The sequence below is a fragment of the Ipomoea nil genome, unplaced genomic scaffold, assembly GCF_001879475.1.
Source record: "Ipomoea nil cultivar Tokyo-kokei standard unplaced genomic scaffold, Asagao_1.1 scaffold2036, whole genome shotgun sequence".
Classification (NCBI taxonomy): Eukaryota; Viridiplantae; Streptophyta; class Magnoliopsida; order Solanales; family Convolvulaceae; genus Ipomoea; species Ipomoea nil.
This window is the reverse complement of record NW_017618464.1, coordinates 4,625,859-4,651,086: the sequence shown is the minus strand read 5'-3', so window position 1 is coordinate 4,651,086 and position 25,228 is coordinate 4,625,859. Positions and strand designations below refer to the sequence as shown.

Genomic DNA, 25,228 nt, shown 5'->3' with positions numbered 1-25,228 from the left:
CATGTAGAAAATAAATATAATAATGTTAATTCTATAAAGAAATAAATAATTGAAGAATATTTTTGGGAATGCTGCTTAACATATTTGAAGCTGCCATGTCACTTTGAACAAGTGATCCAATTAGCTGACTCAGGCTTTCTTGTCAGAATGCACTACTTCAGATTTCTTTTTAATAACTACAATTTTTTTCTAAACTTTAGAGTATATCTTGGACCTCATAAATTTATTAAAGATTCTTTTAATCTAACTTCGAAATTCAACATCAAACTATACACTTTTATGCAGAAAGAGTCAAATAAAAGCTCAAATCCAAACCATCAATATTTATGACAATAATCAAACATTCTCCTTTTTTTTATTTAATCTTTCATTCCACCCATTCTTTAACTATGCTTTCTGCCATTCCAAGATTATATTATATGCTTTTTCCTCCTCTTAATTATTCTAATTACAAATTTGGCCAAGTTGACTAAAGTTTGATACACATCACTCTCACAATGCAAGGATTGAATGTGCATTCCACTCTTGACAATCAAATCTTCAATTCACATCCACATAAGGATTTGATGTTCAAATTCACTTCTTTTATTGAAAATATATATAATAGTGAGTATAATAAAATTGATTAAAAGATTTATAAAAAAACATTCGATTACATGATAGCGATAACAACTTGATTCTCAATTGGAGAGGTTAACTAACCTTTTTGCAGATCAGAGATGTCAGCCATGGCCCCATGAAGGCAACCTTTGGGAAAAGATGACTGACAATTTACACTTTGAAGGCTTGTATTGTATGTACAATGTGACTTATGATGCATGTGATGGGCCATCATTTCTACAGGAGCTTGCATGACAAACCAATCTCAATATCCACTTTCTTTACAACTTTGATTAATACTTTTGAATGGGGTTTCACATATCTTTCTTTCTTTTAATACATTAGGTAAATCGCAAGTCACCCTATTAGTCCTCCTCAGATTCGCATCCTTGCTTATACACTCATACTTTACGCACAAGAGATCTTCATCTACTCTAATCGGTCAAGGTCTCTCAATGCTTTCCAAATTCCCATTATCCTCTAATCAGTCAAATCCAATAACCCTTTTGAACCCCCACACTATCATTGGAATCGTTATACTGTGGACCATGGTCTTAAACGACGTAGTTTTGAATTTTAATTTTGACGGCGATCGTTTGTTGTTCAATTCACATTACAAGATTTTTTTTTCCTGGTAAAGCATGTGTATATATGTGTCTTGTGTTATGTGTTTCTGTATCTCATGTTATGCAATTCTATACTTGAAATAAAATAAATATAACATGCGGTTTTGTGCCTTATACTATGCGTTTTTGTGTCTTATATTATGCAATTCTGTATCTTTAAGAATATTGATTATGTACTTGAACTAAAGTAAATATAAAACATGTGTATGTCTTGTGTTATGCATTTCTGTGTCTCATTTTATGCAATTATGTATCTTAAGCGTATGAATTCTGTACTTGAAATATATTAGTAGTTGTGTAACACACAACATATTGTGTGTCTTAGTTTACGAAATTATGTCTTGTATTATGAAATTATGTGCCTATAGGACATATATTATCTACATAAATCAAATTTGAAAATAAGTAAATACATAATATGTGTATGTGTCTAGTGTACTTTAAGAGTTTTTGTGTGTCGGGTTATGAAATTTTGTACTTTAAGAGTATTGATTTTGTACCTAGAATAAATTAAAATTTATGTTGAAAACATGATAAACAAGAAACTAAAAAATCTGTTAAAGCTTAAATATCTAAACGACATCGTTTTGATCTAGGATACACAATGCTATGTGAACCCTAGTCCGCGGTATAAATTGCCCTATCATTAGAAGTGATCGGTGGTCGAATAAACAAAACTAGCATCATGGTCTTCAATTATCTTTCTCTAGTATAAAGTCTCAAACTTTGAGTCTAGCTCCTTTTTCTTTTTTCATCTCCCCCCTCCCCCCCTTTTTCCTTCAAGGAAAAGGAGGAAATGAAAGGGGAAGCCCCCTCCCCCCCTCATAGCTATCCCTTCCATGATGCATCATCATCTTCTAATACAGTACAGAACAGAAAAAGCTTATCTACTCCTGTTAAGTGTTAATGGAAGAGAAAGACACTAACAGCATTGTCCAAATCAAGAAATGGCAGACAATTTATACAATTTTAGGAGGTAAACAACTAAGCACCAAGTACACTATTCTTATGGTTTACAACACAATCAATGTTTATTGCATTGCTGCAAGATTACCAAAAACTAGAAATCAATGGGGAAAAGACTATTTAGTAGAAGGTAAAACACAAGTGACTAATGGATAGATTAGATCAAGGAAAAAGTGGGTAAAAGTCCTAAAATGCAAGGGCATTTGGGTCGAAGCAGATGACAGTTTCAGGAGAATCTGTTCTTCGCCCAGCTAGTGAATAGTATGCGAGGAGATGGGCTGGGTGCTCAGAGATTGCGGTTGTACCACTTTGATCAGTGTCAAGAATAAGCTCGAGATTCCAGAATTGCCGAGCCATGTATAAGAGATCCCAACCATTTGGAGATGGCCGATACCCTTGCGCCCACAAGTATCTCAGAGATTTCAGCTGTTTGGCTGCTATAGCTAGTGAACGTTCGCTGAAGGAACAGTCCCTCATTTCGAGCTTTTGTAGGCTCGGGCACCCCTTCGAGAACTGCAGAAGTCCGTCATCCGATTCTCCAACACATCCTAGAAGCATCCATCTTATGTTGGCGCTGAACTGCCCAATATAACCAAGTCCCACGTCTGTTAATCCCCCAGGTCGAAGATAGAGAGCAAACCTTATAAGATTATGGCAACCTTTTAATAGAGATCGGACTCCGTTGTCAAGTGGAAGGTCTGTTATTATCTCCTCTTGAGCAAGCAAAACGAGACGAAAATCACAGAGGTTTTTCAAGTATTTCCCAATGTACGCTAGAGCTTCATTTGTGATGTCAGTTACATATACAGCCAAGTATTCCAGCTCAAAGCATCCTTGGGCTAAAGCAATTAATCCTCTTTGAGTAACTACTCCTTCTACATCTTCCATTCCTTGTTCGTCATCTCCTCGCTCAATCCTAAGCCTTCTTAGTCTCTTGCAAGACGAAGCAACAACTTCTAGTCCACGATCTCCAACTACATTCCTTGTCTGTTCATATGAAAGTGATGAGGGTTTAAACTTACAATCATTAAGTACTTCAATGAAAGACATAAAAGGATGAGTAAAGATTATAAGATTTAACCTCTAGAACTTCCAAGTTGATGCACTTTTGCAGTAATACGCAATGTCCTTCTGTGTCAAGACAGGCATATAGAAGATCCAATTTTCTGAGAAGGGAAGCAACCGGGAAGACAATTGGCATTTCATGTATCCCTAAGAATGTCAGACCCAAGGAGCATAGCCTTGGTGGAAACGACACTGCAGAGTACCTTCTAAGTTGCTCATTGTTCTCATTCTCACCGACACAAAAGGAACCGCCAGCAAACTCTTCCAGTTTAGTTGCAGTTCGAAAGAAACCAAATAGATTTGACACATCACAATCACTAATTTTCATGGAGACAAGAGCAGGGCAATTTTTGGCTACCAATTCAATGTCCTCAGATCTGATTTTGAAGAGCTCTGTCATGTAAAAGTTCAAATTCTCAAGAACTGTATTATTCAAGGCAAGCTCATGCAACCAATCTCCATCATTATCAGTCACAGCGCTCTCTTCAAGAACCAGTGTTCTTAGGTTCCTACAGATGCGGAAATATACATGATAAATATGCAAAAGAAGCCATTTAATCATAGGATTGAAATACGCATTTAATGTTTTCCAACAAATATAAACATGTAAAAAATTAAAGCACAATATCATAGGATTGAAGCCACAAAATTAGGCCCGATTCAAGCAATATATCTTAAACTAACGTGGAATCCAGTTGATATAAGAAAGTGTTACCTGCAGGAACGGCAAATATGTAAAAGGCCGTCGGTGGAAAATCCAGAGCACTTATCGAGCTTGAGAACCTGAAGCAGATTGGTACGAGTACGGGCAAGCATTTCTAGATCCGCATCCGTGACAATCATTCGACGGAAGTGAAGCGTATTTAGCTGAGGAAAGGAGCGGGAAATCTCCTCCAGCCAGGGGGTGACGTAGCCGCCCCAGTTCTCCGGGATGAGGCTGAACATGGCGGCGCGTGGCTTGCCCTTGAGCTTGAGTGAGCGGAGATGGGGGAAGCGGCGGGAGAGCTGCTGCGGTGTGGCGGTGTAGCAGAAAGCCATGGTCACATGTTTCCTAGTGACGGCGTCGATCTCGTACCACCTCCGGCACACCAGCGACACCGCGTCGCGGTCACGCGACTCCTGGATGTAAGGTATAACGCACTCCCACACAGTATCATACTCGCCACCCATCCTCGTCGGATTTCTCTCCTCCATATATTTTCCGCTGCAAAGATAATCAGATTTTCGAGTCAACGCTAGAACTATAGAAACAAGAACGGAAGAAATCGCACGGCGAACGGCGGAACCTCAACGAAGAACAGGAAGGCACATGAATCCGGCCTTAGCACTAGACACTATACAGATTGAGCAAACTTCAATTATTAGTCGCGTAGACTTTTTGCAGAAGCTTTTTCTCATGCTGTCGTCTTGGAGCTTTTTTATTTCATCGCTGGCCAGTGGCTTGGCTTCATACCCACTGTACGTGTGTTAATTATATGCCACTTTCATTAATTTAATAGCATCCTACTGTTTAACACTCACACTTTGTCTGCTTACCAGACTCCAATTTGGAGAGAACTTCTGCTGTTCCGGTCCTAGGATAGTAGAATCCGAGGCCTTATCCACTCGTCCAGTGATTGCAGCAGGATAACAAAAATTGTTCTGTTTTATGCTTGCAATTCATAAATAATCAATCTTCATATATTTATAAAATACGATGCGTGGCCTTATCCATAACCACGTGCAGTCTCCTTCCAAGTTAAGGAAACAAAAATTGAGTCCATTTTTATTTTTTTTTTACCTTTGCCTGATTACAATTTATGAATAAACCCTAATGAAGTGGAACAATTATCCCTAATAATCTTCAATCTTAAATGATCTATCCTTAATAACAAGTGTACGAATCCTAATGCTGTAGATAGTTGTTCCTGCCAAGTGCCAACTTCTGATTGGTTCTGATAGACCTGTAGGGTGGGTAGTATCATAGATATTGGTGTGGACTATATGGGTAAACCCTTTGTCAATTGTCACCGGAGCCTTGATGTAGTAGAGTTGGCAGGAACTCCAGTTAATAGCCATCTAGCACCTCGGACAAGTTCTTCCTTCACCATGAATAATACAGCAGCTGCGAGAACACTCTGTACAATTTTGGTGCTCATCCCCTTGTAAAACCCGTAGAAACCTTCATGGTTCATCATCTTCAGGATGGCATCGAATGTGCCTAAAATTCATTAAGTATCCAAATTAGATATACATGTTTACCAAACTGCAACAACTATGAACAAGTATCTTCCGAATTTCCATTCTGTAAGGCACCCCAATATCCCATATTCTGGATAGGACTTCATCCAATATTCAGACACAATACAATCATTACAATGGTGAGAGGGAAAATATTTGACCTCACTAATGTCCAAATACACTGTTGTATCCAGACATGGGTCGGGACCAAATAAATGCCACGGGGTAGGCAATGAAAAAAAGCCTAGGTGCATCAGCTAGGCAATTAACAATGGTAGACAACATTTTGTTACTTTTGCCATTGTAGTAATTACATTATATTTAAATCATAAATTGTATGTAAAATAATTATAATTAAATTAGAATATAAATATGATTGTTTAATTCAAAGTATTAATTAATTCAAATGGGTTGTTAAACAATGAATCGAACTTGTATATTTCTATATGTTTTGTGTAGATGTACAAGGAAGCGTAGGAGCTATTTATACAAGACGAGCTAATCCTAGTCATAGATTTCAAACACCTAAACCTAAGGCTAAGATAGATGCTCTCAACTAACACCCTATTCCTCTAACACTCTCCCTCAAGTTGGAGCATCCATGTATCACATGAACCATAGGACTCCGCACCTAGACTCGTAACTTCCAAGGCTAACGCCCAAGTCTTGAACCACTCGAACAACCTTCAAACCACGTTGTGCCAAACCAATCCACAACGCACCTTGTTGCACCAACAGCACTTCTACGGAGCCAACAAAAGCTAGGCCAATCACCAAGCGCCGCACCTGCCTCTCACACCCCACACCCTTATCACCGCTGCCTAACACCACAGCGTACCTGCCTCTCACTCCACAAACCATTAGCGCTGCTAGACCACAGTGCACCTGTCCCTCTCACCATGCACCCTTATCAACGCTGCCTAACACCACAGCGTTTCCCTAGTGCATGCACGTAAACCAATTCACTCTGAATCATTCTTCGGCCGTCGGCCTTCCCCGAGGCATATGCCAGGTCCACCCCACTCCTGGCACCTGTGTTGCCCACTCCTGCAGCACCCTTGTTTACGCACACTGAACAAGCTACACTTGACCCAACTCAGACCCTAGAATTGCTCCCATATCAAATTAACTTAAAGCGACAAACTATGATAAACCAAACACAAAGCTCAAAACTTATTAATACGATAAACAACGATAAACAAAAGAACCTACTGCCTAATTATTCCTCATCAGCAGCACAAACCTAACCACACATTATGCTTCCAATTACTTTCCAGAAGCATTCATCAACTAGACCTCCACGCCATTTTATTTTGTAGCCATGAGACCACCCAGCTTCGTGGACCTCAGACCACCCAACTTCATAGACCTCCCCTACCATCTCTCTCCGGCGGTCTCTTTCTCGGCTTTCTCTCTCTCGCTGGTTTCTCTCTCTCGACCAGCAGCAACCTTCAATTTTCCCAGCTGGAATTTTCGCACCACTTACGCAGCAGGAGATGAAGACATCGCAGCCACCAAAAATCTCCTCAACACCGGGCTACACCACCACTGCAGATGTGTCGGGCGTACAGAGACGAGCCCAATAGTGCACGTCGCGACTGGAGAAGACGCCGGACCAGTGCGCACGCGCCAACGCGTGGCGTCGAAACCCTAGGACTGCACCGTCGCGTGAGGACTCCGGTGGCTACTCCGCCTCTCCTGACAGCGTCGCCTCCTCTTTCCAACCCACGCCCACTACCCAGTCACCTTAATCTCGCTCTGATACCATGTTAAACAATGAATTGAACTTGTATATTTCTTATGTTTTGTGTAGATGTACAAAGAAGTGTAGAGCTATTTATACAAGACAAGAGTTAATCCTAGCCATAGATTTCAAACACCTAAACCTAAGACTAAGATAGATGCTCTCAACTAACACCCTATTCCTCTAACATGGGTTAATAAATGAAAATAATAATATAAAATATTTGAAATGATAATAGAGGCCATGGGAAGAGAGTACATTGGAAAAGATGAGATATGTTAATGGATTGTGACTCTGTGAGTAGTCCACTCACAAAGACACAATATGGATGCCCAAGTGGATTTTTAAAGTTCTACAGTGACCATTATACTGAATTCCACTTCATATATTTCATTAACTTGTAAACCAGATCCGCGTTTGGTTGCAGTTAAGGGAAAATGTATTTCTTATGGGAGAGGAATAATGAGGGAATGTAGTAAGAATTTAAATTTCATTGTTTGGTTGATGGAATTGAAAAGAAATTAGTATAAAGACCAAAATGTCTTTGTATAATAATAATAAATAAATTAAAGAGATAAGGGTCAAATAAGCCTTTAACTATACTGAAATGTGCAATTAAGCCCTTGAACTTTAAAATGTTCCAATTTGATCCTTGAATTCAAAGACATTAATCAATTAATCCCTTTTTACCAGTTATTTACAGGTTAATGTCATTTCACATGTGTAATATTATTGTTTATTTGTTTGCTTTTTTCAAAAAATAAAATAAAAATATTTTAACTGCCATCACTACGCCCACCGGTCTTTTTGCCTGTCACCGCCACGGCTGTCTTCCAAATTTGGAAGAAGGCCATCACTGCCTTCTTCCAAATCTGGAAGAAGGCAGCACTGGCCTTCTTCCAGACCAGAGACCTGGAAGAAGGTCACACGATCCTTCTTCCAGATCTCAAAGAAGGCAGCGGCGACCTTCTTCCAAATCTGGAAGACGGTCGCGACGCCTTCTTCACGGAAGAAGGCCACGATGCCATCCTCCAGGAAGAAGGCAACGAAACGTATGCGATACGGCAAATGGCTGACGGTCAGCGGTGAGCCAGCGGTCAACAACGAACAACCAACAGAAGATTTTTAAATCTATTATTGCTATTATACTACTAATTAAAAATCAATTTTAATATAATCATTTTTAAAAATATGTAGATTGTAGATGCCACATCAGCCCGCTTAATCAATTTGAAAAAATCTAATCATCAATTATTTGTTCAAATTGGAGCTTTTTGAAGTTGAAGGGTCTTATTGCACAAATCAATATAGTTAGAGGACTTATTTGGCCCTCATCCCTGAATTAAAATAAAATAAATTCCATAATAATAACAAAATAATAAAAAAATAATAATAATAATAATAATATTATTATTATTATAAATTATAATATTATTAAAATTTGGGAAGGGGTATTTTGGTCCTAACAAGCCAATTTTCTTCCCAAGTAGCATGGAATTTAAAATCCTAGGGGGGAACCTTGGAATTCTAATTCCACAAAATGGAGGAATTGAAAGGAATTTCAATTACCTCCAACCAAGCAATGAAATTTTTCACCTTTGGGAATTAAGGAGGCAATTCCCCCCTAACAAACGCCCATATATATATATATATATATATATATATATATATATATATATATATATATATATATATATATAGCTTTCCAGTTATAAGATCTACAAAAAACAAAAGTACTAACCTTTATATTGATGTCTTTTATCACCTCCAAGAACTTGCTTTGCCTGAAGTCTAGCCTGCAGGGCACAGAAATTATTTTAGCTAAAAGAAATTTAATGAATCACACAGATTTTGGAGTTTCAACAGTTTCTAGAATAAAAAACCAACCATTAACTTCCTAAACACCAAAAGAACTGATAAACCGTGCAACCATGAAGCTGCAGCAAAGACACGACAGCAAAATGGGGAATGTGTTTACAGCTAACCAAGACACTCAATTATCTTTATAAGGTTTAGTTTCACAGCTAAATGCTTAGTTATCCCTGTAGTTATCAACAAAAGCACCATGATATTTTCCCATACTCCTAAGCTTGGACATAGTATTACATAACCCAGTGAATCAGAACCACATACTATTCACTAACAAAAGCAATAAAAGCAGACACCGCTAGTTATGCAGTGTCTCAACTTAGAAAGCTGAGAGAAGCATTGAACTAGTATCACACAAAAAGCACACTGTTGCTCCATTATTCTCAACTTTAACATCAATGCAGAACAAGAACAATAGCTGTAAATTGGTGGTGTTAAAACAAGGCCATTTAAAATAAACGTGGCAAAATTTTACCATCTTTGCCTCTCAAAACCCCTAAATGAAAACTCACACCCCAATATCAACCCAATTTGTCCTTCAGTACAATATCTCATACTTCACACGTGTGCACACAGCACACACACAAATTTCTTCATACAAGTATGATGATATTAAGACATTCATCACAATAAAAAAAATATTTCGAGTTTAAGGGCATTGCACCTTAACAACCAGAAGAGGATATGTTACGACAGTAGCTCCAAGTTTTGCCAATGCACCAAGCAAAAATATCTAGCCAAGCATGATGCTCATATGAGTTTTATAATAGATGCCACATGAAATTTTTAAACTAGATTGTGCATTTTACCTCCAAAGCAGTAACATCAGAGGCTTTATTGTTGGAGGCACGCCGTTTTCTAAGCTTTTTCAGTAGGGTCTCATACAGCATAAACTGTATGGATGGATTGCTTACCTGTATTAAAAAGAGAGAATAATCAGCAGCCATTAATCCCATAAAACGTAGGAGAGTGTGATCTCACATACCATGATCAACGTTGGGATAACACCTTTCCAGAATCCCCAAAATCCAGCTTCATCATAGACTTCTTGTATCTATGTAAAGCAAATGTTCCCTATTAGGAAACTATAAGCAAACTGTTGTATCAAATGCTAAAATAAATTCTAAGGGTGTGTTTGGTTCGCACATGGGAACAGAACCGGAATGGGTATCAAATACTTGGTAATGGTAATGGGTTTTAGTGAAAGTATTTTGCATGTTTGGTAGTAGGGTGGAATGGGAATGATTATGAATAATGTTGTTTGATTATGTATGATCCTATAATGGGAATAAAGATTTTAAAAATACAAGAACACAAAATCAAGACAATTGATTCTAATATAAAGACATCGAAAACACCAATATGAACAAAAAAATAAAAACAAAAATATAAAAGCACTAATCAAAAGGGATGAGAAGGAATAAGGGAATGAAAGGGGATGATACCCTTATTTTATTTGGGTATGGGTTTTTCAATTAAGGGGGCCTTTGAAACCCATTGTAGTGTTCTAAAAACCTATCAACCAAACAATATCAATCACTTTGATACCCATTCCTTAGAGTTAAACATGTTAACCAAACACACCCTAAAAGGTTTACGAAAATTTGGTTTCTATTTATGCACAGCGGTTCCATTTGGAGCATGAGTAGCATCCTATATGAAGAACATGATTATACGCACGGCATTGGTAGTCCCAAAAGGAGGAGGTTCAACTGCTGCAAGAATCGCATCCTCTGCTGTCATAGCTCCAGTTGGACTATTTTTGGCCTTTTTTGAATGAGTCTGCACATATGAATGAAAGGAAGAAGTTCAAAGAATTAGTTAAAATCTGCTAGAAGCTTAACACACACAGAGGTGTACTTGAGTGTGAGTAGAGATATGCTTCGAGTATGTAATGCACTGTCGAGGAAAGAGAAAATGGCATACAAACATAAAATACAGATTCTCAATGTACCAAGGCTAAACAGAATTAAATGTATAATTACTTATACATCTGAGCAAGATGTCTACATAAAATGCTGAACACATTATTTGTTTTTATATTAGACTATTTTTCCTCTCAAATTTCAAACCCTTGAAATGTGGTTGAGTTAAGTCTCTAATCCTGGAATATGAGATCTTAACATCATTGCAAGTAATAGGCATTGTATATAACATAAAGAAGAATGTAATATGCCAAAATTGAATCTAAAGAAGAATATAATTTACTTCCTCTAATTATGTGATGCAGACCAATATAATCAGTCACTGGTAGTAAAATGTTCAAAACTTCAAAAGAAGAGACCATAAAAAGAAATCACATACCAGATTTAACTCACACTGAAAACAAGGGGTAATAATCATATATCAATTCATAACATCATTGAATATCATCATTACATTAAAACTTAAGTAAATGAGATTGTATGTCCTCTTTAGAAGGATAAGTTACCTGCATGCGAGTGACAACTACCCAAATTGGATTAGTCAGCAGCACATTAACACACCTACAATAAAATAGAAAAACAGAACAGTTCAATACTGCTTGTAGATTAATGAAACTTGTCTGACAAAAAGGGAAAACAATACAACAACAGAAAAGAAAAAATGTCAACCAGTATCAAGTGAGAATAAGAATCCAATTCTGGATGAAAAATATTGACATCTACAGAGCCCCTATTCGCAGTCTATCTATATGCATTGACCAATATTGCTGTAGTGAATTACCCAGATAGAGCAGCAACCACAAGTGATGATAACATTCCAACTGAACCATCACCAATCCCTCTCCTCTTACGATCAAGGGCAGCAACTTCAGCTTTGGTCCTGAATATTTGATAGAAGTAGTAATAGACACCCTGTACCAAGAAAATTGAAGTTAAGATAGACCATATATGATATCTTATTGCCAACGTAATATGAAACTACTTGAAGAAACATCATCTAATATAATTATGTATTTGAAAATATTGCGATTATTAGGAACCTCACTGATGGGGAAATTTCAATTGATTGTGACATAGGGTGTGGTTTAGAGTTACTTGTCAAAATGTAAGTTGAATAGTATTAGTAGGTACAGGTAAACCAAAGCAGGCACTACCTCAACTTTGGGAAATTCCCATATTTTAATACAAGAAAATTATCAGACAGAGTTGCACTGAGGATAACAGATTAATAATCGATTTTGCTATGTTTCATAAAGTCTAGAATATATCTTAAATGCAAAAACATTAATTTCCACTCCCAAAAAAAAAAAACACACACACACACAAATAGCTACCAAAGTTAAAGATACAGATAATAGATGTTTGGCTCTATTCGATTGCCAGTGTAAAAGAATGGCACTACTTCCAAAAATATGGGACCACGAATCAAGAACAATAACTATTGATGCATTCATTTTCCCTCTTATAAAATCTACATTTCAAGTAAATCTCCTTTTATAAATTCACTTACCCTTTCAATTTTGCACTTATTAAGCTATATAAATCTATCTCCCTTTTTCCTTCACATTATTTGGGTAGTTTTCATGATTTTGGAGCTCAACTCAGAATTTCGGACAAAAATAAAAATAAAAACGATAAAAGAAGAAAAGCAGTTTTACAAAGTACCAGTTATTAAGGAATCACAAAGGCCTTGCTAGTACAGAAGCACACGCAAAAAGATGCCGTATCTAATGAGAATCAGGAACATGATATTTGGGGAGTATTAACTATTAAGCGCAGGAGTAAGCGTACGGCGCACATTAGCATAAACTGATCGAGCAAGTAACGCACCTGAGAAGCCGCCGTTCCCACCAGCGACGGCGCCAAACCGCCGTAGAGCCGATCCCACCCCTCCTGCCTCGCAACCTGATACGGATCACCATCACACAACTCAATGTAACTAAACAAATAACCTACCGAGAGAGGAAAACAAATTCGTAAAACACTAAGCAGAGGAAATTACCTGGCACATATGCTCAATAGTGCTAAGCTGCTTCCTCTTCCCCTCCTTCGATTCTCGTTGCGTTTGTTGCCGCGTATTTACCTGTCATAATTTTTCTTAATCGTTTTTTTTTTTTTTTGAAATGAACTGAAAATTTTAAAAGTAGAACGCACGGTTTGGAGCGGATAGGTGATGAGCTGAGCGATGATGCCGCCACCGGCGCCGGCGAGGCCATTGATCAAAGCATCGGACATAGTTACTCGGGAGCAGGAAAAGATCTGAAGAGTAATAAATTGGGCGTTGCGAGATGGTGGGAGGAGGAGACTATCTCTGACTTTGGCTGTAGTAATTGAATGAAGGAAGGCATGTGAAGTAAATGGGAAGTGTTCGCTATCAAACACGGAGTACTTGGAATTAGGAATAGGAACCCATTCCACGAGTTCGGTTTCGGACTGTAGCCTATAGATGTTGCGTTCAAGAAATATTGATGTTGACCGATTAATATGACGTTGTCACGTTTTGCGGTGCAACAAATGCACCGATAAGGGAGAAATATGAATTTTTAAATATTGTTTATGTACCACTTTCCTTTTTTTATTTATTGAATTGGTTAGATTTAATTAATATTTTAATATTTCATCATTTTATTTTTTGTGTCCAGTTGAATTAATCAATTTGATTAAAATTATTTACAATTTAATTATTTATAATATTAAATTTAATATTACTATGTAATAAATAAAAAACAACGAATAAATAATTTGTTTAACCAATAAATAATAAAATGATAAGTTAAATTGGACATAGTGAGTAATATTGTTACTTTGTATGGAGTGTCATTTTGTATTCAAATCAGACAATAATATATCTAAATATATTTTTTTTTATTATACAAGTGATAGTTAATTAAGTACCTGAAGCGTTAAAATTGTATACAAAAAATGATATATAACTGATGATTTTTAATAAATAAACTAAATTATGTGCAATTACATGAATCTAGCAACATTTTAATGGTAAAATATAAGGTTGAAATATTAAGTAAGACCTTTACGTGGTTACAAGATAACTCAATTTCCTAGTAACCCAAACAGTATGCCTAGTTTTTCAAATCTAATATTAGTTTTGTTAATGACTGAAACGAATCCAATAGGTTGAGAAACATGTTAGTCATCTAATTTAAGTTTGCTACAAATAGACTATCCAACCTACACCTGCAACACAAATGACATAGGTTGTCATAACTATATCTAGGTGTACGAATACGACTCATGATCGACTAGCTACTTTTGTGATTATATAATATAATATATACTACTTTCACCAACTTGTTAGGTGTTAGCATAACATAAGTAACTTGCAATTGTAGATACATATGGTTTCAATCTCACACATTAGCGCATCTTAAATCTCTTATCTTGCATCTCATTAGCTTGTATTAACTTACATTACTATATGACTATAGTTTTCTAATTACCTTAGTCTAACTTCAACGTCTCGTTGTACTTTTATAGCTTAAAATGTCTAGCTTATAATAATAATAATAATAATAATAATAATAATAATAATAATAATAATAAATCTCCCACCATGTTTTTACATAACATAAAGATAGACCCTATCACTAATATAATAAAACATGTCACCATGTTTTTATTTTTATACATAACACAAAGATAGACCCTTACCGCTAATTTAATTTTTAGTATACTCTATATTTTGTTGTTGGTCAATTTTAACACATTTTATCTGATGATGTACATTGATAAATCCCGTATTTTGACATCAACTGACAAATGATCACCAACTTAATTAACCGTTTCAAATAAAAAAAGTCAATAAAAGTCGAACATGATACATTATGATTAACAAGAACATAAGATAACTAAAATTAATGTTGTATTGCAAGTTTGTTTGCAGGTCTTTAGCTCGTGAAGAACAGTAATGAAGAACCGTAAGAACAAGAAGAAGAGTAGAGACAAAATAGAGGGTTTTTCATTCCTTCCAACCACCAACTGATCCGTACATTAGAAGGACATATATATAATAACAATTGTAACGGAATACAACAATGGAAACATAAAGGAAACCGTTACACAATAATGTCCACAATTATTACTATTTATAACACTCCCCATTCGATATTATTTGTCCATGATTTAGCTTCAGTTGGTTAGAGTATCGTGCTGATAACGTGTTGTATTGCAAGTCTTTAACTCGTGAAGAACATTAATGAAGAACCGTAAGAACAAGAAGAATAGTAAAGACAAAATAGAGAGTTTCTCATTCCTTTCAACCACAAATTGATCAGTACATTAGAAGAACATATATATAATAACAATTGTAACTTGTAACAGAATACAATAATAGAAACATAAAAGAAACCGTTACACAATAATGTCTACAATTATTACTATTTATAACAATTAATTAATTAAAATCAATTTTGGACAAAGAGTACCGAACAAAAAAAATGTAGGGGCCACTTTACCTAGTTACCTCCGACTCTCCGAGGCTCCGTTCCCCACTTCCACCGTGGGCCCAGTGAGCTCACCGCCGTCACCAAAACTCTCCGATGTCGCTGTAGACTTTCACCATCGTCTCCGCCGTTTCTCCACCAAATCCGAACATTCTGGCTAAACCTTATCGCTATTCACTGTGGATATTTTCCATTCAAAACCCTCGGGCACCCTCCAAACCCTTAGTCGGAATCCTAAAGCTTCCATCCTGGACCTGGTAGACTGGGATGAATTCTCTCAGTCTCAAAGCTCACAGTTGCTGAGCTCCGGCCACCCTCCGGCCGTCCTCAGGGTAATATTTAGCTCAAACTTGCCGTCCGGGAATGCCCTACATTTCCGCCTCGTTGTTATTACTCTGCACAACATGACTACGCAGAATATAGTCCATCTATAATTTCATTACTGATGAGAGCCAGGGAGAGGCTAAGTCATTGGTAGTCATGAAATCTGTTATTTCATTTATAGTTTGTTTTTGTGTGATTGCTCCACTTGATACTTGCTTCGGTTTCTCTTACATGAGTAAGTCTGATTATAGAATATAGGGACATTGTGAATCTGTCTGCATATTTTGACAAGATAAGATAACATTGGTCTCAGGAATTGTAAGTTTTTGTGATAATTTGTATTCAAGTGAAGAGAGGCGAGTTTAAGCGATTTGTGATCTCAAAGGAGTCTTAGGAATGAGATTGCATGAAGTTAACTTTATTTTTTGGGTTATTCTTGCCCACAAAAGGCAAAACCCCTCTCCTGTCCCCCACACCCCGGCCGTATAGGATTGTGGAGGGGTAAATTAGGGTGACTCGGCCCGTTAGGTGGGAGGATCAGTGTCCCGTGCCCACAAAGAGCCACCCCTACAAGTGGGTGAAACTCCCATGGCTTCCACGACTTGATCCATCCTGTGTCCTTGCCCACAATTTGCCACCCAAGAATCAACTGAGCTACCTGTGTGGGCTTTTTGGGGTTATTCTAACAGATTGTTTGATGGCGGTTGGTTTGCATTGGCTTCTGAAATCATTTGTTAGAATCTCTGAGAAAGCAGTGGGTAGAAGATGTATGATATGCTCTCTTTTGCTTACTCTGATATCTAAAAGGAGGGAAATATGTAGTTGTGTCATTGTTGTTCTATTATGTATAGAATTACTTCATTGAAATAAAAATCTTAAAAAATCAGATTTTGAGATGTTCCCGATTTACAATCTGTATATGCCATTCTTCCTTTATGTAGATATACTTCACGTAATCACATCTATTGTTTTATGTTATACACTAAAGAAGGTTTCAAGGAGCAGATAGTAGATGCAGGCACCACGTTCACTAAATATTGTGCTCTTTCCTGAAATTCATCTATCCTGCTCTCTCTGGGAATTCATCTATCCTGCTCTCTCCGGGAATTCATCAATGGCCAAGGTACATGCTATGATGTTGATGAGTGTGTACTAATTGTCTCTCCAAATCCTATCTTGCCTATTGGTTCTCCTATCTATGAAGCAAATTAAAAGTTGTTTCTTCGGTGTTCTAATGTCTTCTTTTAATTTGTTTTCCTTGTCCTCCTTGATGGAATAGATTAGTGTCAATTGTTTGCGAATACAATTCTGCAGGAAAGTGCACAATGAAATGTCAAACTGATCCAACATCCGATCGGTTCTACATTCTTTCTTAGTTTTTATTATATGCAACACTCGACATTTCCTTTTTTTTTTGGGAGTATTACTATAATAATTTCAGCTAGATGAAGTTTAGACTAAGAGTTGTCAAAATTAGAAATCAGAAATGTGTTTTGTTATTCTTCTAATACAGAGGGGTCCCTATTTCACACACATGCATGTAACTGCTGCATCTAATTGAAAAGGTTTTGCAATTATTCTCTTTGTTTCATGTCTGTTTGTGACTTTCTATGTTTTTGAAGGGATAAAGTTAATATTTATTGTTTATTGAAAAATGTTGCCAAAGTTGTTTGTAGATCAAAGGTTGTCACAATGGTAGATAAAATTTTCTTATTTATTTAATTGACAAATTTAAGCGACATCCTAAAAACTCTTGGCTTGAAATAAACAATTGCTTTCAAAGAATGTTATACCGGTTGAGGTTTTGCCCGGTTGAGTTATCCCGGCCTTACCTGCACGATCTTGTTCGGTTGAGTGTGTGATTAAATTCACTTGTTATCTCCTGGCCTTTTCGTTTGAAATTTTGCCCGGTAGAGTTATTACGGCCCTACCTGCACGATCTTGACCGGTCGAGTGCGTGATTAAATTCACTTGTTATCTCCCAGCCGTTTTGTTTTGAGGTTTTGCTCAGTTGAGTTATCCCGGCCCTCTACTAAAACCCAAGATCCTTGAGTTGATGACTTGTCTGCGTTGTACTCCTTTTACTAGTGAGTTCGCTTTTTAGCTTAGATTTGACCTTTGTTTTTGGGAGGCCGACCCCGTTCTTGTATCGGTCAGACTGTCTGTTTTGTTTAAGTATCCTATGTTTCTTCATCTCACATGATTTATATGTAGTTTTCCTTCTTCTGTTTGATCCAACCGACCGGGTACAACCCACTCTGGCCATCGTGGTGCCTGTCCTACAAAGACATGGCAACTTGGTTGCAAAACATTAAGTTTAGTGGTTAAGCATGATAGTTGATCCTCAGCCATGCAGAGTACCCAGTGGTTAAGGCTTATGAGGTCACTTGTTTAATGTACACTCAATGGTAAAGATGAGTGACAAATAGATATAACCAACTGATCAACCGGGCAAGATCGTACCGGTCGGGCCGGGAAAATTCACCCGGCCAAAACCTTAACCGAAAGTTTCGAGAATCAACAAGTGAATTTAATCACACTCGACTGGGCAAGATCGTGCTGGTAGGGTCGTGATAACTCAACCGGGTAAAATCTCAAACGAAAAGGTCGGAAGATAATGGTGAATTTAATCACACACTCAACCGGTCAAAATCGTACAGGTGGAGCCGGGATAACCCATCCAAGCAAAGGCTAAAACTTACCGGGAATAATAGCGTTGGAGGTGCATTATGTATAGGAAGAAGTAGATAGAACTGTTGACGAGAATATCAGTTAGAGTGCCAAGGAGCCTATCTTATTATACTGTTCATCCTCTTTGATGCCTCTGCCGAGAGGAAAGAAGTTTTTAAGATTATACTTTTATTTTGATTAAAATTTTCTATTTTATAAGTGCTTTTTGTTCTCTTGGATTATTGTTCTTTGTTAAAGCTGGAGTAGTAATAAGCTTTTAAATGGTTATACATCGATCGAGTCTTCTGTGAATCTCCATCTATTGATCGTACCTTCAACTTCTGAAGCTCATCTCTCATATAGCTTTTCTTTGAATGCTAGAGGCTTTACACACTTTTGATTCTTGCCTGCAAAAGGATAAATTCCCTCGCCCCAAGGGCCCTCACACCTTGGCTCGATAGGGTGGTGAAGGTGTAAATTACAGTGACCCAGCAATCTCTTAGGTGGGAGAATCGGTGCCAAAGGGTGTATTCGAACTCTATCACTAACAACCCACTACCACTCCTAATAAGATCTTTAATATGGATTTTGTTATTTATACATGCTACATGACAGAATGTTTGTTACAAAAGAGTAATGGTGTTTAGTCCATAATGGACAATTAGTCATTAATTATATTCTAATTTCATGTAGAACTGTTTTTGCCAGGATAATGGTGTTAGTACAAGTCCCATCAGACATAATCACCAACGACCAAGGAACAACGTGATCTTTGTACCAACAAATTATTTGGGGGAGAGTCCAGTCAGATTTATCCTTGTCTTAAAAAAAAAAAAATTAGAAATTCTTGTTTCAAGAAAATGAGAACAACCCAGCTTAAACATTCCACTCATCTATCAAACATCTACATTATATATATATATATATATATATATATATATATATATATATATATATATATATATATATATATATATGGAAAAATATCAAATAAAAATTTACGACTAAGGGTTCGTTTGGAAAGCAGGAAAATGACTTATGGAAAATGAGTCACTTTTCAGAAAACATTCTCCTTTATGGTGTTTGGTTGCATTCTGAAAAATTGTCTTGGTGTGTTTGGTTTATTTTTTGAAAAATGAATAGAATTGTATAATTAAACATTTTAATTATTTTATTTAGAATATAACATGTATAATAATATAATAATAATTTTAATTATAATAAAAAATAACTAATAAGATATCAAAATAATAATAATATAATAATAAGTGGTATAGTAGTGGTGGTAGTGGTATAGTGGTGGCGGTGGTGTTGGTGATAATGGTGGTGGTGGTGGTAGTAGTGTTATTTGTTATATAATAATAATAATTGGTGGTGGTGGTGGTGTGGTTGCGGTGGTATTGTGGTGGTGGTGGTAGTGTGGTCTTGTACTGGTGGTGGTGGTGATGGTGTTGGTGTAAAAGTTGGAAAATGATTTTCTCAAAAAAAAAAAAAAAAAAAGGAAGTTATTTTCCTCTAAAAAGAAGCATATTTTCTAAAGTCAACGGAAAATGAATTCTGTTGACTTGATTTTTCAAGCACATCCAAACACTAGAAATTTAAAAAATGATTTCTAGAAATCATTTTTCGGGTTTCCAAACACACCCTAAGTGCGAACATGTGAACATATACTTTGTAACACTATCAAGTTCATTTTCTGATATATGTATAAATGCACTTAGATCTACGACCCTAAATGTGCATCTTAGCAAACTCAAGTGCAGTCAATGAAATAAAGTGCGTTCAAGAGATTGCACTTGTAGATATTAACGAATGCACTTGATAATGTTGTGGAATGCACTTAAAGTTTGAAATAGTTGTTAAAACTCACTGCATTTTTCTTACTTTAGTGCCAATGATCTTATATTGACAATTATGGATGGTTCTTAGTTTTATTATGAGTGTTGATTCTCACTTGAACGTGACTAGTCCAGAAATACTTGAACAATAACCCTAGCCAAGAAGCTAGGGATTGGAGATCGAATCCAACCACTTTAGCCCTTCAGTCCCTCTTACTATGAATGAGAGAAATACAAAACAAGATTAAATTATTCCAATTTAAATAATAAAAATCTTTTACTTTTCACAAATAGTTGTTAAACCCCACCCTTCTTTTTATTTATTTATACATTTTTAAATTATATAATTCTTTTCTTTCTTTTAATCCACTAAGTCCAGGAAACCTTATCTCCTTGCTATGTATTGGATGCTGTGTGGTTTTACACTTTTATGATGAGATAAATTTGATAATTCAAATACATGATCCGAGGGACATTTTCAAATGTATCTGTCTTATCTAAATAAGACTAATGAAAAATATAAATAAATAAAGTGAGATCTTTTCAGCTTTAATTTCAATTGCATGGTACATTTTTTGTCCCATTCATAAATCACAAATTATGGGTAATTCTTTAAATCAAAGGTTTTTGTCTTACAATGTCTGTCTTGATTTAATTTGGATTGTGTTTTGAGTTATGAGTTGTGTCCCAATTGCACCATTTATTTTATGGGTAATTCTTTATGATGATTTATATGAAAACTCATAGTCGCTACTTGTAGAATGCGGCATTTGAGTGAGTGTGGGTCTCGTCACGCAAAAAGCTAATTAAGCTATGCCAATTAATCAATAGTGTAGATCTCGTCATGTAAAAAGCTATGCTAATTAATCAAAAGTACAGGTCTTGTCACGCATAAAACTGTTTCAATTAATTAATTATGTTTGTCTAGTTGTTGGAGGTACTTGTCACATTGGGTTTTTGTTTGATTTAGGTATTGTTTGATAAAATAAAATGAGCTTACTCAACACTTAGCTTATTTTATGCTTCATTCAATATATTTTATAATGAAATTTTATTCACCTTAAAATTTCGACCCTCTTGATTTAGGGGGTTGAGTTTCTTTTGAAAAACAAAGAAATTTGTGGTCAAAAATTTCTATATTACCAAGCTACTAATATATGTGTATGTTTGAGTTATTAAATGTATGGAATATTAAATATTTTCACCTATTTTTATGGGTAAGAAGAGATGAATATATGTGTATGTTTGAGTTATTGCTCATAATTTATGGACTTAATTAAATTAGATGTAACAAGATGAATATACTAGTTCAAGAAAAATGACAAGTTAAGACTACATCCAACTGGTGTAGACTAAAGCCTCAAGACTAAGCCACCCAATTGAGTATCAAATATTACAAATAATGAACGCTAAAAATTATTTTCTTCATTTTTTAAAAAAATAAATGTATGTTAATTTTTTTTTTTCGTTTAATTTATCTTCTTTTGATTATTTAGAGCAAGACTCGATATTTTAATTATATTTTTACATTATTGGGCATTAAATTAATCGCACAATGCGCGTGTAATAAAACTAATAAGAGTTTTAAAGACAAAATAGACCGTTATCACTTATCATTAACTTAAAGACAAACTGCTATAATTATAATGCATATAAACTCTAACTCTTAAGATCTAATAAATTACTTAATCTTGTGCATTTGTTTTTTTTTTTTTTTGTTATCTAATAATTAATAAACTCTCACTCTCATATTGTGTTTCTAATAGACTAACTCTTGCATAAAATGTGTCATGAATAAATTTTATTGGGAACATAATTATAAAAGGGAAAGATGTTCTTTGCCCCGAAAAGACGGGATGAACCATAATTCTTGTACCTAAAAGTCTGAGTTTGATTTGTACAAATACACTCTCAATTGAGCCCGCTTTACAAGATTTCGTGGACAATTACGCAGGAACGAAATTTATCTCATACACATCTTTAAATATTTAAATAGTGAGTGTTAGTATTTCACTTGTCAAAATAAATAAATAAGATGATATTCGTCGGTTAGTGGCATATGTAGATTAGATGGTCACGTAACGTGCAAAAACAAAGAGGATGCTAGTGTTGGAATATAATTTCAAAGGAATTAATTGATGAAGAGATAGCATTTTGTGTTAGTTCATCGAACCAAATACAATTCAAATTTTGTTTAATTTTGACCTACTAGAATATCGACACACACATTGCTCATAGCCTAGCTACATCGTCTAATCAGATGAGACATCTGCCCAAATTGAGGGGCCATGTTTAGAGTGGCATCTTAGTTCGTTTCTTTCTATATTCATCACAATTATATTGTAAACGACTGCCATTAACATCATGCCCGCCAGTCTAGTTAGACCTTATTAGTGCTATATTAATTAATTAAATAAGATTTGTTGGGTAAAATTAACTAGGGAAAATTGCAACGGATGAACGTATTTAGGATGGAGACGACGAATGAATTTGTGGGGTTTAAGGTTGGCGCATGTATGATGTAACAATAGTTTAATGGTGGATTTGTGGATACACATCTCTATATTTTTAATGTTGTTCGAGTTGCAACGGATGAACGTATTTAGGATGGAGACGACGAATGAATTTGTGGGGTTTAAGGTTGGCGCATGTATGATGTAACAATAGTTTAATGGTGGATTTGTGGATACACATCTCTATATTTCTAATGTTGTTCGAGTGTTGTTGGATAGAGATTGAGATTGTCATTTGAAGTATGTACATCACGAGGTTAATATGCGTGTAAATTGCTAGATATATAGATGGTTACGAAATTTGAGGAAGTTCAACTTGTTACTTGGTAGGACTTACCCGCTCTTGGCGGCTGACTCTGTTAGTGTACGTATGTGATCTTGCCATATTTTGACTTTGTTTAGTAGAATTTATTTTAGAGTTTATACATTATTTTAAACTACAAATAAGCTATAAGCTAACTAGCTTGGTTGGCGTGAGTGCACGTGCACTCTCATTTCTTAAGAGAGGTTAGGAGTTCAAACTCATCTCAAATGAAAAAATCAATCTGACTAGTACCGGCTCGAAATATGGTACAGACTTAAACGTGCAGTGCCTCCTAAAAAAAAAATTATAAGCGCTCTGAAATAAATTAGGAGCTACTAACCCTAGCTTTTAAAGCTACAAATATATATGCGAAACATATGTTTTTTTTAAGTGTGTTTTTATGTTGTTGGAAAAAATGTATCTAGATTAAAGGTTATGTGCCACTTAGGAATGGCAATGGGGCGGGGTGGGTTCGGGGGATATATCCCCCACCCCCGCACCCGCATTCCTAACCCCACTCCCTATACCTGCACTCGCACCCGCGCGGGTAATGAATTGAAATTCTTACGCCATATTCGTCTCGCGGGGATTTTGCGGGTGTGAATAATACCCCACCCGTAACTCTAATTATTAATATTATATTTAAATCTAATAAAAATTCTATATTACAATTGTAATTATTATACGGATTTTTTTTATAAGTTTGAACATAACTATAACATTTAATAAGAGCCAATGAAGTTAGTCCTTAATTGGAATTAAAATTGTGCTGGTAGTATAAATTGTATTAAATGTTTATTCATTATGTTATTTGTGTTATTTCTATTCAAATTTCATAAACAAAAAACTAAGAAGTTTAATTCATTATGCATTTTTAATTATAAAATATACATAAACTTATGTAATAAATGAATACTAATAACAATATATATATGTGCAGGTGTGGGACGGGGATACCTCCCGGACCCGCCCCCATACCCGCGCGGGTATACAAAATTCTCCACATACCCGCACTCATTACCCATATTGTGCGTGTATTTTAAAACCCGTAGGGATGGAGATACGGGGAACCCATTGAGTGCAGGTAGAATTGCCATCCCTACTGTCACTCAAGAAGAGTTGAATTACACATTTATTATTTACATATATGATGTTCAACACGTTCTTACATACCTATGATAAATATATGTTTCGTCTCAAATAAAAGTTAAAATTAATAATTTAAAGACATATTTATTATTTATATACATATATAATGCTCAACAAATCAAAGATATCTTTAATCGGATACTTTGTCTTGATTCAGAGGAATACTATAGAATAATATACTTACATTATACTTACATGAAAAACGAATCTACAGGGAAAAAAATTGGGGTCAAGCCGTCAAATGATGAAATTCAATGTTGTCTCATGGACAGAGGGACGGTCAAAGGTGATTGGAGGACATTCCAAATGCAAGGTACTTGGTACTAAAGCTGTTTTAGAACATGTTTTTTGTGGGGTTGGGATATTTGGCATCAAATTAGATGGAGGTGGGAGGCAAGCTAGTGAGGTAGAACAAAAGCACTCAAAGATCATTAATGCTCTCAAAGAAAGACGATAGACTCAAGTGGGGGAGTTTGTGATTTTTATTTTTATTTTAATAACGTAACTTAGCTTTCCACCTCCCGTGATTCTATCATGGACCCTATGAATATGTTATTGTGCACAAGAAATTTATCTCAAACTCATATCCCCAATAATCGCGATAGAGATTAAACTTCCGACCATCTACTGTTAAAATTAAACAAGTCTTAAGTGTGATTTCTCATCTATGCATGATGAGACTAATGTCATGGAGGCAGTTTTTGATATTTTTTCTGTTTTGTCGGACTATATCATACATTGCATGCAGTCCATGGATCGGACCGACCCTCAAGCCAACATGAGATAAATTGTACACTTCTGCCCAAAAGAGTCCATGTGTGCACAAGGATCGGAACCCATCCCAAATCGATACCTCTAATATTCGTGGTAGGATTAATCGAACCCCATCCAACTGCTGAATAAGCTTTAAGTGATTGATTTGTTATCCATAAAACTAATGTCATGGCAAGAAGGG

At 35.9% G+C, this 25,228-nt stretch overlaps 2 protein-coding genes and 1 long non-coding RNA gene across 3 annotated transcripts; 1 reads left to right on the top strand and 2 right to left on the bottom strand.

Annotated features, from left to right (window-relative positions):
- The first annotated feature begins 1,241 nt into the window (after positions 1–1,241).
- Positions 1,242–23,349, top strand: LOC109148077. The gene is made up of 3 exons (XR_002048757.1): positions 1,242–1,253; positions 12,665–12,676; positions 23,276–23,349. It is a non-coding gene; the product is annotated as an uncharacterized LOC109148077 (long non-coding RNA).
- Positions 2,178–4,693, bottom strand: LOC109148075 (coronatine-insensitive protein 1-like). The gene is made up of 4 exons (XM_019295834.1): positions 4,544–4,693; positions 3,973–4,461; positions 3,274–3,766; positions 2,178–3,179 (listed from the first exon to the last, which is right to left on the bottom strand). Exons 2-4 carry the CDS (start codon positions 4,449–4,451, stop codon positions 2,379–2,381), a joined length of 1,773 nt encoding a protein of 590 aa, XP_019151379.1. The 5' UTR covers positions 4,452–4,461; positions 4,544–4,693; the 3' UTR covers positions 2,178–2,378.
- On the bottom strand, positions 4,919–13,402 carry LOC109148076 (peroxisomal nicotinamide adenine dinucleotide carrier). The gene is made up of 11 exons (XM_019295835.1): positions 13,170–13,402; positions 13,018–13,098; positions 12,846–12,920; positions 11,797–11,927; positions 11,522–11,576; positions 10,771–10,872; positions 10,076–10,144; positions 9,900–10,004; positions 9,755–9,823; positions 8,963–9,017; positions 4,919–5,457 (listed from the first exon to the last, which is right to left on the bottom strand). The coding sequence occupies exons 1-11, from the start codon at positions 13,248–13,250 to the stop codon at positions 5,264–5,266; spliced, it is 1,017 nt and encodes a 338-aa protein (XP_019151380.1). The 5' UTR covers positions 13,251–13,402; the 3' UTR covers positions 4,919–5,263.
- Positions 23,350–25,228: the final 1,879 nt, after the last annotated feature.

What these genes read in the sequence shown, in the direction of transcription:
- LOC109148075 (XM_019295834.1), bottom strand. Translation starts at nt 4,451, where the DNA reads ATGGAGGAGAGAAATCCGACGAGGATGGGTGGCGAGTATGATACTGTG. An exon ending in CATATTTGCCGTTCCTGCAG is followed by an intron (nt 3,767 to 3,972) that starts GTAACACTTTCT and finishes CCGCATCTGTAG; the next exon opens with GAACCTAAGAACACTGGTTC. An exon ending in TCAACTTGGAAGTTCTAGAG is followed by an intron (nt 3,180 to 3,273) that starts GTTAAATCTTAT and finishes TCATATGAACAG; the next exon opens with ACAAGGAATGTAGTTGGAGA.
- LOC109148076 (XM_019295835.1), bottom strand. Translation starts at nt 13,250, where the DNA reads ATGTCCGATGCTTTGATCAATGGCCTCGCCGGCGCCGGTGGCGGCATC. An exon ending in TTATCCCAACGTTGATCATG is followed by an intron (nt 10,005 to 10,075) that starts GTATGTGAGATC and finishes TTTTTAATACAG; the next exon opens with GTAAGCAATCCATCCATACA. An exon ending in ATCCTCTTCTGGTTGTTAAG is followed by an intron (nt 9,018 to 9,754) that starts GTGCAATGCCCT and finishes TGTGCCCTGCAG; the next exon opens with GCTAGACTTCAGGCAAAGCA.